Genomic DNA, 20,889 nt, shown 5'->3' on the forward strand with positions numbered 1-20,889 from the left:
ATACTATTTTATGTTTCTGCTTCTTGTCACCACGAGAAAGCAGAAGTGTTTGGTTGGGAGCGGGCACGTGGGGAGTGGCTTGCCCACTGCTGAGGGTGCTGACTGTTTGGCCGACCAAGACAGTCATGCGCACTCTGCCTTTTCTCCATGTAGGGAGAAAATGGCCTCCCCATAGACGCCTTGCTGGTCGGCATACCGACCTATCACAACGCTGCTATTGCATCGTTGTGATTGGCTTAGGGAAGGGGACGGAGGCTGCCTGCTTCCTATTCCTGACGGAGACAGGAACAGGAAGAGGCGCAGACGACGCAGGACCGGGCCGGCGAAGGTAAGTTAACTTTTTAATTTTTAATTTAAATTACCCCCGTGTGACCCTCCCGCACCCACACCCGCGAGTCATGCCGGCCGCTACTACCGCAGAATGCAAAAGCATACACAATGATGAGGTGTTATCATCATGGCCAACCATATAGGGGCAGTGGGTCCTGACATCTCTCCCATAGGGCGTTTACCCTATGGGAGAGATGTCAGGACTCATTCATTAGGACTGTCTGGGCTGGCGTCACTTCATTATAAAATTTCGGTACTATTCACGCATAGTTGTGATCATAACATTAATCCCCATATGCAGTACGATGCGCGGGTGAGTAGTTCTCCCCGGTGGGGCATGCGCGGTGGGAACTCGCACCTGCGCAAGTGCCCTGTCACGCCGAGGGATCTACGTCCCGGATGTAGACGCTGCCCGGGCTTCTCTATTTCGACTATTTAGTCCGGGCATTGTCCCCTGGTAACTCGTGGGAGGAGACGTATGGACGGGGCAGGTACTCTGCAGCCCGCACCCGGACACCATTGTAAGTTAAGTAAGGGGCGTTTGAGGAAGGGGCATTCCGAGCGATTAGAGCACGGCTCGCGCACAGCCCTTGTAGTGTTTGGGCTTTGGTGTTTATGCTCCCTCTCATGATTGCTCTCTTTTAAATATCCATCTTTATTACAGTCCGTTTGGGTGCGGGGGTCCACCGTCTCTGGCCTTAGAAGGGACTCTCCTGATAATGCTGGGTAAGGAATTTTTATTGGAATTGCTTCCCTTTTGTAAGTCCTGTGACATAACGTTTACCATACGGAAATAGGTAGCCATATATGACTGGTCCTATGCAGAATCACATTGTGGTCTAGGGTACTGTACATAATTTTGACACCCTGGTCCTCCATCTGACATTAAGGGTGTCTGCTAGACCGGCTACGGTGTAATACGGAATATTTATGGGCACGCACATATTTGAGAGTTTCTCTTTCTTTAGAGTGGCAAAATCCCGGTAGGGGATAAATGGTACATGGGTAACTTTTGGGACGCCCCGAAGTTCTGGCTTGTGTGTCTTTTATAGTGGCAGGTTGTGCACACGATTGTGGCACATTTTGTGGCATCAAGTTGTACTGATACACATACTGCTTATAATGTATTCTGTGTTTCTACCCTAGGTATCCATCAGGAGGATAAGCAATTTACTGCCACCCTGTATGGGAAACAGGGCACTGGCTCACCCTGACTGATCATGAGGGTATATGAAAAGGGGGGGCTCTTGGCCCCCCCGCCCGCATGGCGGTGCGGCGACCGCCCTTACCTCCGGGACCTCTCGGGGGTGGGGCGTGTCCTTTGGGGCGCGCCCTGCCACCGATTGGTTGCCACCCTCCCTTGACCCGGATGTCGCTAATCGACATCCGGGTCGGGGGGGAGGGGGCGGGTTGCTGAGGGGGTTAAAGAAGCGGGGAGCGCCCAGGTGACCCTCTCGGTCCTTGGTCGCTCCCCCACACGTCGTATTTATTAGGAATGGGGCGTGCGGTAAGGTCATGACCGGTGAGCAACTATTTTAAGGTCTGAGGGGGCGGGAATCATCCTATGGAGGTTCCCGCCCAGGGGGAGGGGACATTGGCCCCTCCTAGAACTTCAGGGGCAAGGTAACTGGTGCTTCAAAGGGGCGCGGGTTGGGGAGTCACGCTTTCCTTAGGCTGGTAGCCATCCCGCGCGTGCATACTCATGACGTCACCGGATGGCGCAGAGTAAGGGCCCTCCTTAAGTGGGTAAATGAAGTTCACGGCGTGGACCGGGTAATTACCGGGCCCGGCTGCGCATGCGCACATCTTTAGGGGTGGCGCAGCTAGTAGGACCTGACACCGGTTAGCGACCTTGCCATATGGCCCTGAAATGTTAGTATACAAAAATGCAGAGGAGGATGTTAGACTCGGTTAGGAAACAATCTGTATTAGAGTTTTGTTAAGGATAGTCACTCACACCTGTTGACAATAATGTATCTAATGTCCTGCTGATTTTTGTATAACTGTTTATCGTGCAATCATAAATTTTATTGTTTTATAACTTAATAAATACGGCCGGGGGGTCTTGCGACCTCCCGCCTTCCAAAGATACAGGCCTATAGGACGAGGTGGGGGCCTTGCAATTATTTACAAGGATAAATATCGCACCACACTCGATCCTATAAATTCGGTTAACTGTGAATCAGCGGTTTTTGCTATCAGTATTAATCCCAAGCGGGCACTAAAGGGTATAATACTCTATCGACCCCCTGGCCCCCGTAACTCTTTTCTCTCTACCCTCTCTGACCTGAGTGACAATGTCATCTGTTCAGATAAATTTACTATATTGGGAGATTTCAACTTCTATTTGGAAGATCAGGACAACCCAGACACCGCCCAACTTACGACTGATCTTTCCAATTTTGGACTGCACCAATTAGTCAAGGGTATCACACATCAAGCTGGACACTCCCTTGACGGGCTATTTACTAATGATCCTGATATTACTGTATCAGATATTATTCCAATTACATGGTCAGATCATAGGGCTATTATTTTTCAACTAGATACACGATTTTCTGCCTTGCCGCACCCCAGACCTCGCACCAAGATAGGTACCCGGGCCTGGAAAACTGCAGATCTCCCTCAGATGTTGCATTCCTTGGCCTCCTTCTGTCCTCAGGGAGGAAATAGCTTGTCATTGTCAGCTTCAGAGTTTCAGGACTGGATCCGAAGTGCCGCTGATCTAGTGGCCCCAGAGAAATTCACGCAACCCAATAGAGTATCTCCTTCGGCCCCCTGGTATAATGAAGATCTTCGTCTACATCGCCAACATTGTAGGAATTTAGAAAGGCGCTGGAGGAAAGCTTACTGTCCCACAGCTAGACAAACTTATAAAGACGCTCTTATGATTTATAAAAAGGCGATCTTGGCCCGAAAAACAGTTTTTTACTCAGCACAAATCGAGACTGCTGCTAATTCTGCCAGAGAACTTTTCTCCGTCGTCACCACCTTGTCCACCCCCTCCATTGGGCCTGGAGTGGAGCCCTCACAGACTTTCTGCAATGAACTGGCCATCTTTTTTACCACTAAGGTTGCAGATATTTTCGCTTCATTTGAAAATGACATCAGAACTGAACATAGAGGTGACAGCAGGAAAGAAGTACTGTCGCACCCTAATCCTGACTCCTTCACTTGTTTCTCACCTGTTTCACATCAGGATGTGATTAAAATCATCTCCACTATTAAATCAGGCTCCCCCTTGGACCCCTGTCCTCCGTCCGTGATGCAGAAACTCACAGAAGTGATCTCCCTCCCTTTGATGGAAATCTGCAATAATATATTCCTAACAGGCCAATTTCCTAGTATATGGAAGAAGGCTGTTATTAAACCCCTCTTAAAAAAACCTTCCTTAGATCCCACTGCTGTCGCAAGTTACAGACCGATTGCGTGCCTGCCCTTTCCTGCCAAAGTATGCGAATATCTGATGAATCAGCAGCTCTCAGAGTTCGTCGAGACCCACCAACTTCTCGACGAAACGCAGTTTGGGTTCAGGAAAGGGCATGGAATAGAGACTGCCTTGATAAAGGCCTCTGATGAGATCAGGACGATCATGGATCAGGGAGGGGCGGCTGTTCTTATCCTTTTGGATCTGTCAGCAGCCTTTGACACGGTCGACCATGTCACTCTTGTCGACCGTGTCACAGCTCTGGGGATAAATGGTCGGGCCAAGGATCTTATTTCATCCTTCCTGGCAAACCGTACCCAGACAGTAAGGCTCGGAGACTTTTATTCTCCCATCTCTGCACTCCCTTGTGGAGTCCCACAAGGCTCCTCGCTAAGTCCTATGCTTTTCAACATCTATGTAGCGGACTTAGCGAGGATAATAAAGGCCTATGGGATACAGTTAACATCGTACGCAGACGATACCCAGCTGGTGCTGGGTATCCATAAGGATGGCCTTACTGTAGCAGCCAACTTCCAGAAAGCTATGCTCGAGGTCAGTACTTGGATGGCCTTGAATTGCCTCAGGCTTAACTCGGACAAGACCGAGATCATGACCTTTGGAAAACTTTCCCCTGAATGGTCTCTCGGTTGGTGGCCAGAAAAGCTCGGCCATCCACCTGTCCCAGTGGAAAAAGCCAGAAATCTGGGAGTGATTTTTGACAACAAGCTGGTCTTTGACCTCCATATCAATAAGGTTGTGTCATCCTCATTTTACATCTTGAAAAAGATTAAGAAGCTGCTACCATATCTCCCTCCGTCAGCTGGGAAGACTCTGGTCTCTACCTTAGTCTTCTCAAAAATAGATTATGGGAACGCTCTCTTCCTCCATACTCAGAAGCGTGTCATAATGAAGCTGCAATCTATTCAGAACGCGGCTGCTAGGATTCTCCTCAACATCCCTCGCCGCAAATCTACCACCCTTGGTATTCGTCAGCTTCATTGGCTGAGAGTTGAGAGCCGCGTTAAATTCAAGGCCCTCTGTATTGCTTATAAGGCCATACATGGCACTGGACCCAGATTCCTGATCGAAGCTTTTCAGTTCTATACCCCCAGAAGGCAATTAAGATCGGCCAATACCAGTCTTTTGCCGGTGCCACGTACGAGATCAGTCACCTGGGGCGACAGGCGCTTTCTCGTGGCTACTCCAAAACTTTGGAACCTCTTGCCAATTGCCATTAAAGTCGCTCCGAATCTGATTAGTTTCCGTAGGCTTTTGAAAACATGGTTGTTTAACCAGTGAGAAGACGGTAGGATGATGAACTTTAGTTGCTCCACAGCGCCGAGACACCCTCGGGTATTTGTCGCGCTATAAAAGTTGCGTAAATAAATAAATAAATAAATAAATAAATACCACGTTCTATGTTCCTGTGTCTGGGGGTGGGTGAGGTCATAGGGAGGGGGGCGGCAGCCAGTCACTGACCATGTGCTTTTTATCACTCACTTCACGTGCACTTCACTGCTGATTGTTTTTGATCCTGAAGAAGCGCCTATGACCCTTGTGGCACCAGTGGCGCGAAACACGTCGATCCATTACATGCATATCTATGCCTGTAAGGGTAACTGTTTACCCATGGGGTTCTAATGTGCCTCTATGGGAACTACTCCCGTTGTCAATTTTTGGCCTTAGCAACCCTTTTTACATTTTTATTGTTATCTGCACGCACCTTGTAGCCCTCTTCATTTGGACCCACACCCTACATACCCTCAGGCACCATCCGGCATTGACTTTAAAAGAGCTCCGCCAAAGTGACCCTTCGGGGGGGACCCGTTGGGCATTGCACCGCCGGGCCCGACGAGGAGCCATTGCCCGATGATGAAGCATGACATCCTCCGGGGTGTGTGAGGGCAACAGGAGATAAGACCTGTTCTTTCTCCTTTTAAGGGGGTCCCTTCTATACCTAGGTTTTTCTCTTCACTTTTGCTTTTTCTTTGCAGGGACATAACTAGAAATCCTTCAAAGAGGTTTGGCTTAAAACATGTAAATTAAAATCACATGCTTCATGCAGTGTGCCTGCTGACTAGTATTTGGGTGCCTCTGTGTGAGTTTTCTGTTATTGTATCCAGGCATGTCATACAACAACCAACTGTTATACATAAAACAGGCCAGACCAATTGGTTTTGCAAAGCATGTTAACTCTATAAGATAAACGACCAACAATTGTGTTATGAATACTCAACTTAAAATCTTTCAATTCTGAAAATACGAGACTGTGAATTCCATCGCTCTGTATGCTCCTTGAAGGAGAGGCCAAGGAATGGATGTGCGTTTAGTCTGCAGACCTTTATGATTCACTGATGGTACTGTGGGAAACTCACACTGCCTTGTGCCTCAACTTCAGAGCTTTCATTCGTGTCATTGATAATCTCCCCCCCCCCCCCCTCCCGCCCCCCACACACACACAACTGAACTCACTCAGACACCTGGTGGAGGCTCAGTGTGAAGTTTGCACTAGACAGCAGTCATATGCTGCTTGGGAAAAATACAGAAACGCAGCTCCTTGAAATACCCCCTGCCCTCAGGGAACCCACGATGAAGTAAAAACACGTGACATGCGAACAGCGATTACATCACTGAAATGGAATGCTTTGCAGGTTTTTGCAGCCTTTGTTCAGAAATTTATCAGGTTTTGCCACTAACATAGAGTCGGGTAAGGACCAGTTTCTAAGTCGACCAGGAAGGACCTGCCCACACTTAAAGCCGTGTAGGGGAGGCCATCATAATAATATGAGATGACTTTTTGAGCAAGCGCTCTGGAACAGAAGAGAGCCGAAAGGGGGTCAAAGGGCACGGCAAAGACAGACATGCAGCAGTCGAAGAAACATGCAAGCGAACTTGAAAAGAGTAAGAATGCAACCGAACATGAAAAGAGAAGGAAAAACCAGTTTGGCATGTATGAAACATGATATCCTTTTTGGGGGGAGGCGTTCAACCGCAGATAATATTCTGCCGTGTTTGGTATAATTCGAAAGGTTTTCAAATGCTCGTTAATATAAATGCAATGTAATTCATTTATTCTAGGGACACCTATAAAATGTCTCGGCCGCCATCTAGCGGATGATTAAGGAAGCGTTGCACCACGAGCAAAATGTATGCACAGACACCAAAATAAAAATGCCCTCCCCCTCAGACGATTAGCGAATCAGAGAGCTAGCTACTAGTGGCCCGCATTTGGCAACCGGGCGGTTTTGAACTACTCGGAGGAGACGTGGTCTACTGCTTTAGAAATTAGGAACCCGGTTCGAGTCCCAGCGTCTGCTCGAAATTTTGTGATTCTATTGAAATCACTTCACCTTCCCAGTGCCTACATTTAAAAAAAAGAAACCTGACCGTCTGTGATGTAATCTGGTGCTCATCATGTAAAGTGATTAATTGCCCTTGGGCAAAGTTCCCTATATAAAACAGCAAAAAAAAAAAATCACACCCAAACCCCCCTGCATTGGATGTTTGCAAGGGATGGGAGGCTGCATGCATTTGTGCATGGTGCAGGCACCGCTTGTGTTAATATCAGCGAACTCACAGTATAAACCGGCCCTCCATACAATGCAACAAGCAGACACACTGATTTGTCAGATCAGCCCTTCTGGCACCAAATTGCCCTATGGGCAGGGCCACTGGAATTATGCGGCACAAAAGGGCCATAATGCGAATTATACCGCAGGGCTGAGTAAATTATGTGACAAGAAAAGCTAAATTATGGGGCATAATGCAGCATATTTTTTAATAGTATTACTTCATTATTTTGAACTTTTTACACATGTTAACACTGTCTGGGCATTGGGTGTATCTCATTGGTACCAGTTTAATACCCAAATATAGCAATAAGAAACAGAAAGGTGACAAGTCAACCTTTGCAAAAGGCCTTCCACTGCGCGGCAACACGTGCTGCTGTGTTTTTATTAATTTTTGAACCGTTTGAGCTAGAAACAAAAAATCGTTTCGTTAAAATCTGCAGATTATACAGTAGATGATGGATTATGTGACAAATCTATAATTATGCGAAAATCGCCACGGTCGCACAATCGCATAATTGCAGAGGCCCTGCCCAGCTATAGGTTAGCTCTACCCTTATAACCAGCCATGCAGCTACATAAACCATACCCACAACTAGCAAGCCTCTTTGCCCCGTCCACAGCACACCTCATCAGAACTGCAGCATGTCATCAGTGACATTCTCTCTCTCAAAGGTTTCATCACATATGGCAATCACCTCCCTACTGTAAGAGGTGACTGACCGGGTGCAGGGCTCTTGCAGTAGAAGTCCACACTTATTTTACCTGCTGGATTTCAGAACCCATAAAATTGTGTCTGGCATTCTCTGTCCTATGAAATCCAGGTGCAGGAATACCGGGCCAGTTGTAATAGCCGGAATACCGCTGTGCCCAACATGTTATCAGCTCCATTGTGTGATCAGGAGTACCAATCTTCCCAGTCAAGTGCTTGGACTAGGTGTGCAGATCACCAGGAAGGTGGACAGGACCAAGTGTATGATGTGGAAACTAAATTGTGGATTCTGAGCGAACTATAACCTTCCAAAATTGGCTGTAGACAATTCAGGATCGAAATTGTGCTAGAAAACGAAACACCTGCTCATACAAAGGGGTGAAAGAGGCGAGGGAGAGGATAGTATGGCAAAACTGAGGAAGAAAAGCAGAGGTGATAGTCAGAGGAGACAGAAATGGACACACATGCTTGAGAAGGAATCTAACATTACACTGGGCAAGTGGGCCAAATGATTTTCTGTGAGATAGAGGGCAAATGTGTCCTTATTTCAAGAAAACAGTGGATCCTTTGAGAACAAATGCTGCATTTTACAGCATATTGTAAAAAATATTTTTCTTAAAAAACCAGAAGCTCCAGCTCCGGCTTTACGTACCTGGGGGTGTACGTCTCATTGGATCCTGCTGTCCGCTACGAGCATAATCTCCTCTCTCCACTTCGGAGATTGAGGTTAGACGTGGCCCGTTGGCGTAAGCTTCCCTTGTCTCCCCTCGGTCGTGCGGCACTTTTTAAAATGATGTCTCTTCCCCGATTCCTTTACGCACTTCAGAACTCCTTTGATATTATTCCGGCGGCCTACTTCCGGGAAGTGGAGAGCTTGCAAAGGAGACTTGTTTGGGGCGGTCGTGCACGTATTGCTCTTGCAAAACTGACTCTCCCCTGGTACGACGGGGGCATCGCGCTCCCGGACATCAGGAGGTACTATTGGGCTTCCCAGCTATCTGCTATTAACCATGCAACGTACGCACCTGGTCCGAATCCGGCTTTCGAAATGGATATATTTTTGTTGCCTGGCGGCAACTTTAGCAGAGCGCTTTACTCTCGATCGGCTGGGAGGACCTTAACCGGTCCCACTAAGATTGCAGTACGCTTGTGGAAGGCTGCGAATGTGGCCATGGGCTGGAATGATCGCCTGACGGGCGCGACCCCCTTGTTTGCGTCTGAAAGATTGGGAAGCCTCTGGACGACGAAGGGATTCGAGCGTTGGGACACGATTAGCATCAGCAGAGTAGGTGACCTTTGGGTGAAGGGTGCGGTTAAATCCTTCGCTGCGCTGCAGAGTGAGTACGAATTGAGTGAGAGGGAGTTCTTTCGGTACGTTCAGGTTCGACACGCTTTGCTCTCGGCCATCGGGGCGGGGACTGCAGTCCCTGTGTCTTCGCCACTCGAGGACCGCATACTCGACGGTCACTTGCCCGACAGTACTATTTCCCTTATCTATAAAAAACTAATAAACATTCGGGCGGATCTTCTCGTGCGTCTTTGGGAGGCGTGGGTCGGGGATGGGGTGGAACTGGACGACGAGGACTGGCAGTCTGCGCTGTCCTCCCCTAAGGAGGTGGCCATACCCGCGCGTCTCCGTCTTGTCCAGCTTAAAATTCTCCACCGTGTCTACGTGACGGGCCCTCGTTTAGTTCTGATGGGTTTCTCTGAAGACGGGCTCTGTAGGCGCGGCTGTGGGCTCAGCGCCACTTTTCTCCATGTTCTCTGGGAGTGCCGTGAGGTGGCGGAGTATTGGCGCCGGGTGCATGCTGTCATGGAATGTGTCACTGGGGTCGCCCTGTTGCCTGAGGTTCGCCGATGTTTGCTTAACGTGTGGGAGCCTAATGACTATAATGCGGCTCAGACTCGGTGGGCGGCCCTTGGGAACATTGTTGCTAAGAGGGACATCGCACAGCTTTGGGGTTCCCGGCGGCCTCCCACCGTGTCAGTATGGAAGGAGAACATGGATTGGTGCATGTGCAGAGAGAAGACTGTGTATGTGGCTCGGGGTAAGCCGGGGGCGTGGGGTAGAATTTGGGGCCAGTGGAACGTGTACCGAGGGAACATCTGCACACCTCCCCTCGTGGACTCATCTGATGCTGCCTTGTCCCCCTGATCCTGAGGTTCCCGGACTATTACATTTCACCTGTAGATAGTTGTGGCTCTCCCGTCGCCCCCACCTCCCCCTTGATCATCCTCATTGACCACCCGAGGGTGGAGTTGGTACTGTGTGGTCCCCCGGCAGTGGTTAGACGCCCTCTTTTCGATGGTTTCCGCCTTGTCTTTTTGGTGTTATTTTATTTTTCTTTTTTTGTTTGTATTTCTAAAATTTCTGTATCCTGATAACTTCTGAGGTGCACTCAGTACTTTGTCAATTCGGCTGAGCCCCAGGGGGCCCATTGCTTCCTTGATGTTGTTGAACATGTATATATTAGCGGCCGGCCCTAGGGGTTGTAGGCCCATGTTTGTATTGATTTTTATGTGCAATAAAGGTTTTTGGAGAAAAAAAAAAGAAAAAAAAAAGAAAAAAAACCAGAAGCTTCACAAGCAGGTCTGAAGGGTAACCAATGAACTTTTCCAATACTTCAGAGTTCACCAGAGTGCACACAAGCACTATTTCAGTAGGCACATATAACTGCGCCGCTAAAGGAAGGCCGACCTAAGACACTGTGCCCCCTGGGAAGAGTAGGGCTCTCGCGAGGCATCTCCATATAATGACCAGCTCTGGTCTCAGTATTGAGACATTCACTAAGCTCTCACAATGCTCCTCTATCATTATTATGTTCATTAAGGCGCTCGCTTGGAACACGATCGCGTAAACCCTCTGAGTTGGGAATAACGAGGTTAATACAACCAGAGAGTGCCTAATCTTGACCAACAGGATATGTTAAGAGCAGTGCTCTTGGTATTATTTCCTGACCGGTTTTTGCATCACTTCCTGATCGTGTTTTTCTTTTGTTTTTTTATTTTCTTTATTACTCAGGGATCCGGACGCTTTAGGACTAGGCTTCAGGCTTGCTACATTTGTGATCCGTGTACCTTGGGAGTGTTTCATAGCTGCATGTTCTGTTATTATTGTTTTTCACTATTGCTGACAAAGTTTAACCGAGTTACACTGGTTAGAAACCCCCAAGGGGGACTCAGTAGTGCACACGCTGTCTAGAACAGAGGTTCTAGAAATTCATAATTTATATGACATGGGCCGGGGCGGAGCCCCTTTACTAAGTGCACCCTAAGATTTAAAAGGACGTAAAAGATTGTTTTAGATAGTTTTGGTAACAAAAGTAAAGTAACAAACAAGTGCATCACGACCAATATTCATTATCCTCTATTATGTCCTACATCAGTCCCTAGGAGCCCAGTGCTGAGTCATGTGCATGGCTCTCATAATTCACACCTATTCTGACCTGCAGCAGGCACAGCTGCCCTGCTCCTGACACATCCACAGTGCATGGCAGTGCTCTCTGGCACCATACACTGGTAGACAATTAGCGAGACATCTGGATGGCCCTGCCAATGCCCCTGTATGGGCATGAGACACTGGAGCGCAGATAATGCAACAGATGAAGAGTTTTTACAAAGAAGGTCTACATTGTCCCACAGTATAGATTTCCATTCAGCCCTCACCATGCACCTTACGTCTGACTTGCACCATTGTGTAGTAGATCAGTACAGCATGGATTTCACAATGGAACATTTACCCTGATTTACAGTGGACCTGGAAGCATGGACGGGTTGATGGACAGTGGCAAGGCAGACAGAGGACAGTAAGACGTAACTAGGAGTAGAGCATTAGAACAATCACAAAATTGTTTTTCAGGATATTCATTTTCACAGTAACTTACTCTAAACCAAATAGCAACTCTGGTCGCCTTTAGCCACCCCCTCTCATGGGGTCCAGTGCACTGGACCATCACAGGGTCAAGCATCTGAGAGTTACATGGCAGTGCTTCCTATGCCTGATTGATGATTGATGCTGCTCCAACAGAGCAAGCTTTTCAAAGAAACTAGCCTGTCAGAACATGCATCAGGTTTACTATAGACTTGGCTGTCTCTTCATGGAACTGGTTCACCAGTCTACCACAAGGAAATACAAAAAAACAAAATTGCTCTTCGCTTTGGGATGTCAGTCTCAAAAATCAATTGCTAAATTCCTTTGAACTGGCATTATTAAAATGTGTTATTGTATTTTTTAGTTATATTGTTAGCATGTACCTTCTGTTGTTGATGACTGATTACCTTTTTGGATTACTGAATCAACTATCACTTGTCCAAGGCAGCAGCGACTCCAGTTTCTCATGTTGACTCTTTTCCTTCTCAGATGGGCAATCCTTCCCGTAGAGATGAGATTCCCATCAACATTAATCACTATGCCACAAAGAAGAGCGTGGCGGAGAGCATGCTGGACGTGGCCCTGTTCATGGCCAACGCAACACAACTGAAGGCTGTGCTGGAACAGGGTCCATCGTTCCAGTACTACGCCACCCTCATCGTGCTCATCAGCATCTCCCTCTTCTTCCAGGTGGTGATCGGGATCATGCTCATCATCATTGGTAAGAATTTGCCAGTTCATTGTCTTCTATGGAATGAAACTAAGCTTGTCTGTGTCTCGTTACACAATTATTGTTGTTTTCAATTTTAAGATTTTCATTTTGAGGGTATGGTCAAAATGGCTTTCATTTAAAGATGTCTTACTGTGTCCGGATAATTAGCCAGTACAATATATCTGGATCTCTCAAAGCAAGTTCTTATGAAGACTGCATCCTCTCTTCCCCCATCATGACACCCATTGCTGATGAAGCAGTGACACTCTCCTCCACAGAGTTTGCGCTTCCATCTAACAGGTTGTCTACCTGGCCACTCTAAAAAGAGGCCTTGACACTCTTAAAAAACAAACAAATTTAGGCACAAATAAGTCCTGCCTGGCCATCTGTCAATCATTCTCCCATCTCCTATTTATCAGTAAATCACTAAAAAAACACTTGACATGCACTTCAAACCAATAGCAGATCAATGTGAATCACCTCCTCCACAGAATAAGAGTTTGTACAAAGAACAATTATAAAGCAGGCTTCAGAGAGTGTCTCAGCACCACGTCAATCAACATCGAAAATGTGTATGACAGATATTCAACGAGCGCAATCACTTATTCGCATTCACTAGTTACTTGATCTGCGAAGTGACCGTTACCTCCATCCATTTATAGTTAACATACAGAAATCATTAGATAAAAAATCTTTTTTTGTCTTCTCCCCTTCAAATCCTCATCGATTTTAATGTTCCAACCCAGTCCAATGCACACCCCTTTCATGTGACTTTGAGATTAAACCTTTGAGGTCAAAATAGGCCCATCGTAGTGGAAGCTTAAGTAAACATTTTTCAGATTTTGCTTCTCAGATACCTTATATTACTGTGGATAGAATACAGTTCACACAAATATGAACATGCCCCCTGGCCAGTGTTTCCAAAATTCTGGGTTGCGCCCCACTGGTCAGTCATGAGCCGATTTTTTGGTGGGTCACGAAAGTCCAAGCAATATATAAAGTTGCTTTTAAATTCAGTATTTATCTTCTCACATTTGCTATTCTTTAAAGACTCAGGTCAATTGTCATCCCAAGTCGTCTGCTACTTATGTTTTTATTATGAGTACTGGTGTTTGCAAAATCCCCTTAATCTGCAATCAGAGAAAGAAAAATAAAGTGAATTATGTGACAAGTTTGCTGGGGTTCATGAAATACGAAAGGAAAGGCTGTGGGGTGTCATTTTTTAAATAACCCCACAAATTGTAAATACATGTAAATAAACTATAGGCATTCAGCAGAGAGGAAAGCAAAATTGAAGCACATTTTTTGAAGAAGTGCTATAAAAACAAAGAGTTTAATGGGATCAGAACAAATCGAGACACTTTACTTGGTGATGCAGAAATAATAAATATTCACTGAAAGCCCTTTCCACACATTATCATTTTTGTGCAATATAGTGTTATCAGTAAACCTCTACGCAGATGGTACCTTGTTGCCTTTCGAGATATTGACAACAGAATATGACTTACCTTCAGGACAATTTCTTTTACACAACTCTATTATGAGATCCCTAACAGCGGCATCGGGAGACCTTACTAATGAACCGGAGACACATCTTCTGTTGCAATACCTACATGTCATGGGGAAAGGATCACACATCGTACATTGGCTAGGAGAGGCATTTCTCATTCACACACTGAAACCCATGTCGGCCCTTCGAGAACGGTGGGAAGTAGATAGAGGACAACCATGGACGGATAAAGAATGGGACGCAATACTGGCTAGCTCCACAAATATACCGAGAAGCTCGAAGTTTAAACTTATACAAACATATATAACGCCGAGGGCATACCTTTCACCTGACAAAATAAACTGATATTTTCATATCACCACTTTGACGTGTCCACGTTCCCTACAGGCAAACGCGGATCTCCTGCATATGCTTGAAACATACTAGCAAAATAAGGAATCGCAAAATTGCGATTTCTTATTTTGCTCTTGCATTTAAGGAATCGCAAATTGCGATTCCTTAAATACAATGTAGGTAGCACAAAAGAAAGTGCACTTTAGCCTTAAGGAATCGCTAATTACCACCAACTTCAAGTTGGTGGTAATTAGCGATTTCCTTTAAAAAAGCACTTTTCTGCTTTTTTTTTTAAGTGCCATGTGGCACACATTCTTGCCCTTAGGGCATGTATGTGTGCCACAAGTGCACACATGCATATTTCAGGGGTGTTACAGGGTGTCCTTTTGGAGCCCTGGCACCCTTGAAATTGCTCCCGCAATTTGCGAGTGCCTCTTGGTGTCTCGCAAATTGTGGGAGCAATTCCTATTCATTCCTATGGGCCTGCTGGCCCATAGGAATGAATGGGAAGGTATATGAATAAAAAATATTGCTATTCCTACCTACATGGCAATTTGTGATTCCTTATTAGCGATTCCCTAAAAATCGCTATTAAGGAATCGCAAACATGCATTTACCTACATCTGGCCCTAGGTCCCTACTAGAATATGGCCCGCATCAACGGATTGGGTGCCAATGGAAACGTCACAATACCTGCCCACCAGGTACCTCCAGTAAGCGCCACAGAGCTGCGTTGCAGAGAGGTGTAAAAAGGGGCGTGGCCTCAAACCACTTCTCTACAACGCAGCTCTGTGGCGCTTACTGGAGGTACCTGGTGGGCTATTGGCCCCCAGGGACCCTCAGGATTGAAGGGGAATTGATCCCCCAACTTAAAACCCGCCAGGGGGCGCGTTTGCACAGTGGTGAAGGGAGGGGGTGGGCATGATGTGACATGTGTGAACTTATCCAATCACTCCACGAAAACCTAAGCACTTATAAATTCACCATGCACTCTCCTTGCAGTACTCTAATCATCCAGCCAGTACCCATGTACTTATGCAATGACCCAGGCACTAATACATGCACTGCTACAATCCCCTGAGCACTACTGATGCAGATCAGCCATCTCCTTGTCACTACCCATGCACTCCTCCAATCACCCACCCAGTTCCATGTCCTTATCTAATCACTGCGCCAAAACACAAGCACTTATAAATTCACCATGCACTCTCCTTGCAGTACTGTAATCATCCAGTCACTACCCATGTACTCATGCAATGACCCAGGCACTAACACATGCACTGGTACAATCCCCTGAGCACTACTGACGCAGTCCAGCCATCTCCTTGTCACTACCCATGCACTCATCCAATCACCCAGCCAGTTCCATGTCCTTATCTAATCACTGCGCCAAAACACAAGCACCTATAAATTCACCATGCAATCTCTTTGCAGCACTCTAATCATCCTGTCACTACCCATGCAATGACCCAGGTACTAACTCATGGCAAATACAGAGGAGGTCATGCTCATCACAGGGGTACCCCAACGCATAGTGTTCCCAGTGTATGTAGGTGTTTTCACTGTGTTCTAAGTATCTTTTCTAGCATAGCACTGGCTCTCGGCCTGGTTAGTCAGAGTCAGTTACCACCAGTACCCTTCAGCAAAAAGTTGGGGGCACAGGAGGCCTTTCTGCTCTTCTATTGGTTCTTTCTGCACATCTCTTCCTTCTTCCTGCACTTTTCTTTGTCTTTCTGTACTTCTGTTGCCTCTTTCTGCATTTGTCTTGCTTCTTTCTGCGCTTTTCTAACTCTTTCATCACATGTCCTACCTTTGTAAGCATAGTTAGAAATTAGAATTTAAAAAACCTTTGAAATTCACTGGAAAACCATAGGTTTCAGGGACGTTATAGTTAGAAATTAGCATTTAAAAAACCTTTGAAATTCACTGAAAAAACCATAGGTATCAGGGACGTTATAGTTAGAAATTAGCATTTAAAAAACCTTTGAAATTCACTGAAAAAAACACAGGTTTCAGGGACATTATAGTTAGTTGGACATTTCACTCGTACTAAACCAGAGAAATATGGCTGTTATAGTTAGTTCAGCTAACTATAACTCTCGCCCCCGCAATGCACTGCTGATGACGTCACATATTACATCATTCATGACATGGTCAGTGACATCACTGATGACATCTCATATGACATCACTGATGACATCACTGATGACATCATCCACTTGATAATCTGATGCACCTCCTCATACCCTAATATAACCTTTGATACACCCACTCTAAAATACAGACTACCATTTTCGAAACCATAGACACACCAATACCAGTTAGTATATACCCACTCACTAATTCCTAGGTCTACAGACACATCCACTCCTTCACCCATAAAGTCACTCATACATGCAGTCAACCATCAATAAGGCATTTTCATATACACTCACATATCTATACAGACACTCATACACCGCCACTCATCCATAGAGTTACTCACACACCTAGTCAGTCATGCAAAGAATCAATCACACTCCCATTTACACACCTATACTCTTATACACATACCACCTCACTTATTCAGACATGTACTAACATATACTTACAATCTTATACAATACCTAATACAAGCACACACTGATCCATACAGCCACTCTCACAATCACTCACTCTCACATATAGTCATTTATACCCTCCAACACTCACATATACTGCCTTTCACATATGCAATTACTCGCACATGTACCACTGAGGCATTCATTCACTCACCAACACACCCATACACACACTCACCCACCCATACAGCCCTTCACAGATGCACTCTTGAACCCATACACCCAGTGAATCATCCACTCACACATCAATGCACAGCGTCACACACCCCCACCCACCCACACAGACACTCAGGCACCCATAAAGATACTCAGACAACCAATCAATAACCCATATAGATCGTCATTTAGCTACTCACCAACCCATGCAACCGCTTACACACCAACTGACAAACTAAACTGTGTGAATGTCTGTATCTGTCACTAACCCATGTATTCAGTAAGACACATTTAAGCACTCACTTATACAATCAGTCATGCACCTGCTAAATCATCCATCCAGACACTCATACACCCACTCATTCTTCAATACACCTTGGCATATATATAAAACATATTTAAACTTTATAGAAACACACAGTCACTGGATGATGTCATCAGTGATGTCCTTTGAGATGTCATCAGTGATGTCACTGACCATGTCATGAATGATGTAATATGTGACGTCATCAGCAGTGTATTGCGGTGGCGCGAGTTATATTTAGCTGAACTAAATATAACGGCCGAATTTCTCTGGTTTTGTACGAGTGAAATATCCAACTAACTATAACATCTTTTTACAGTGAATTTCTAAGGTTTTTTAAATGCTAATTTCTAACGATAACGTCCCTGAAACCTATGGTTTTTTCAGTGAATATATATATATATATATATACACACACACACACATGCACACATATATATATATATATATATACACACACACACACGCATATATATATACATATAGTCACTAAAAAACAAAGGTTACAGGGATGTTATAGTTAGGCTGACATTTCACTCATACAAAACCGGAATAATTCAGCTGTTATATTTACTTGCACTGCTTATGACCTGACATATTACATCACTCATTACATGGTCAGGGACATCACTGATGACATCTAAAATGGCATCACTGATGACATCAGTGATTACATCATCCAGTGACTGAGGGCCTCATGTAGGAAGCCTAATACCGGTCGGTAACGGCCGATTTTCGGTAAATATACCGTTACCGACCAGTATTTAGGCTTCTGAGATGTAGGGGGATCATTTCTGTATTCGGAATTTACCGAATCGGTAAAATTACCGAATCGGTAATTTTACCGATTCGGTAATTTTTACCGATTCGGTAAATTCCGAATACAGAAATGAGATGTAGGGGGAGTGTGTGGGTGTCGTGGGGATTCGTTATTTACCACCAACTAAAGGTTGCGGTATCGGTTTAATTGTCAATATTTTTATTTAACCAAAAATATTGACAAAATACTGAAAATATCAGATACTCCTGGTGACACAACGTTACTTTTACCACTATGTATCTTTAACTTAATTCCTTCTGTCCTCACCATGTCCACACAAAGTGTGTAAATTAAAGCACAATGTTGCGTATATTGAACTGCCACTGCGTATGTTCCTTGTAAATACTGTCTCAACATTTTATGCTTGAAAAACATTACAATGCTATTGTTTTCTTTACCCTTCTGCACCACCCTTTTTTCTTTTCCTTTAGGTACAGATACAATTGATCTGACCCACATATCCCAGTGGTGAATTACATCACTGTACGTAGAACCTCATTGGTCCTACACAACCCAGTCCGGTCCTGACGAAAGCCCCGAGAATGCACAGAGGGCTGAAACATGTTGACCACTAATAGGTGCGAATGAACAGTAACTCATCCGCCCACTAAGAGGTGCGAATGAACAGTAACTCATTCAATACGCACACAACACTTCTTTAAACTCCCAATCACTGCCTCCGGAATAAATTATAGAGGTTAAAAGTGACACAGGGATTTTAACTTTTAATATCTTCACTTTACCACAAGCACCAACTCACGATATCTCTGACCACTACTGTCAGTACCAGTAGGTCTTCCTCCGGGTGGAGATCAGCATCTTTACAAAAAAATGACCCAATGATGTTGCTGATACAGTACACAAACGGCGGAGAATGAAAATATACCGCCCTCGACCTGTGTAGATGTTATGAGGGTCTTTTTATGAAGGATACAACCAATAAGACCATGGGAACACAGGACAAGTGGTCCATTCTCCCCCCTTGTGATTTATAAGTAACTTTAGGAAGCCGAATGGACCTAAGCTTCTTTTTCCCCCACTTGATTATCACACGTGGTAAATGCCAGGCCATCTACATAAGGCCCTGAGTGTTTTAAAAAAGTTAATGAGTGTTAAATATATATATATACCCGGGTGTATTGGTGAATCCGTGGTTGCATGAGTGACTGTTTGGATGACTGAGTGAGTGCGTGACTGACTATAAGTGAGTAATTAGGTGTCTCAGTGAATGTATGGATGAGTGACTGGTTGTGTAAATGTATCTGTATGTCAGTTTATGTCTAAGTGGGGGTATGAGTGTGTTAGTGGGTATGTGAATGGCTATATGGGTGATTGATTAGTTGACTATCTCTATGGTTGTCTGGGTGTCAGTATGTGTGTGGGTGAGGTGGTGTGTGACTGCGTGTATGAATGAGTGAGTGGGTGGGTGAGTCAGTGCCTGTATGGGGTAGTGAGTGCATGTGTGAGAAGCTGTATGGGTGAGTGTGTATGGCTGTGTCGGTGATTGAGTGCTTGTGTCAGTATGGGTGAGTAACTGGGTATATGAAAGGCAGTATAGGTGAGTGACTGGGTATATGCATGACTGTATGCATGCATGAGTGAATGTGAGTGTGGCTATATGGATGAGTGCATGCTTCTGTCAGTGACTGTTTAGGTGAATGAGTATTTGTTGCTATTTGTATGAGCAAGTAAGTGGATGTGTATGTAACTGGGTTAGTACGTACCTGTATGATTGACTGTATGGGTGAGTGTGTAGGTGTGTGAGTAGTTCTATGGGTGACTTACTCAGTGTGTGAGTGCCTGTATGGGTATATCAGTGGATAGGTCAATGGCTGTATTGGTGACTGAGCGGGTGTATGCGTGGCAGTATGGGTGAGCAAGTGAATGTGTGTCTAGATCTATGAATTAGTGAGTGGCTGTGTAAGTACTGGTATGGCTCTGTCAATGGGTGTGTGGATGGTGGTGTGGGAGTGGCAGTGGGTGATTAAAAGATTCAATAGGGGTGTGAGTGGGTGCGTCAGAGAGATGATGTGGATGATGTCATCACTGTTGTAATTTGAGATGTCATGAGTGATGTCACTGACCATGTCATGAGTGATGTAATATGTGAGGCATAAGCAGTGCTTTGCGGGGGCAGAGGTTATAGTTAACTTAGGTAATTATAACGGCTGAATTTCTCTGGTTTTGGTCGAGTGAAAAGTCAGCCTAACTATAACATCCCTGTAATCTTTGTATTTTTTTAGTACATTTCTAAGGTTTTTAAAATTCTGTTTGCTGACTATAATGTGCTAACGTTTGTTTTTTATTTTTGTGAATTTCTAAGGTTTTTTTAATTCTATTTGTTAGCTATAACGTCCCTGTAACCTTTGTTTTTTGTAGAGAATTTCTAAAGTTTTTTAACTAGTAGTCACGTTTGCAGAGTAGTGGAGAAAGGGAGCTGGGCTTCCAACCAGCTCTTAGGAATTCCACTGTGTAGGACTTACAGGAGGTACCAGGAGGGCTTCTTGCCCCCAACCTCCCTCTGGAGCCAAAGGGACTTCATTCC

At 45.2% G+C, this 20,889-nt stretch overlaps 1 protein-coding gene across 2 annotated transcripts in view; it reads left to right on the top strand.

The window, feature by feature from the left end:
* NINJ2 (ninjurin 2) overlaps window positions 1–20,889 on the top strand; it is a 487,209-nt gene that overhangs the window by 431,146 nt on the left and 35,174 nt on the right. For both annotated transcript variants that reach the window (XM_085652265.1, XM_085652266.1), the window contains exon 2: window positions 12,399–12,630. In XM_085652265.1, the coding sequence (XP_085508391.1) occupies window positions 12,399–12,630 (232 nt within the window). The remainder of the gene's footprint in view (window positions 1–12,398; window positions 12,631–20,889) is intronic.

Source organism: Triturus cristatus, chromosome 4_1 (assembly GCF_964204655.1).
Source record: "Triturus cristatus chromosome 4_1, aTriCri1.1, whole genome shotgun sequence".
Lineage (NCBI taxonomy): Eukaryota > Metazoa > Chordata > Amphibia > Caudata > Salamandridae > Triturus > Triturus cristatus.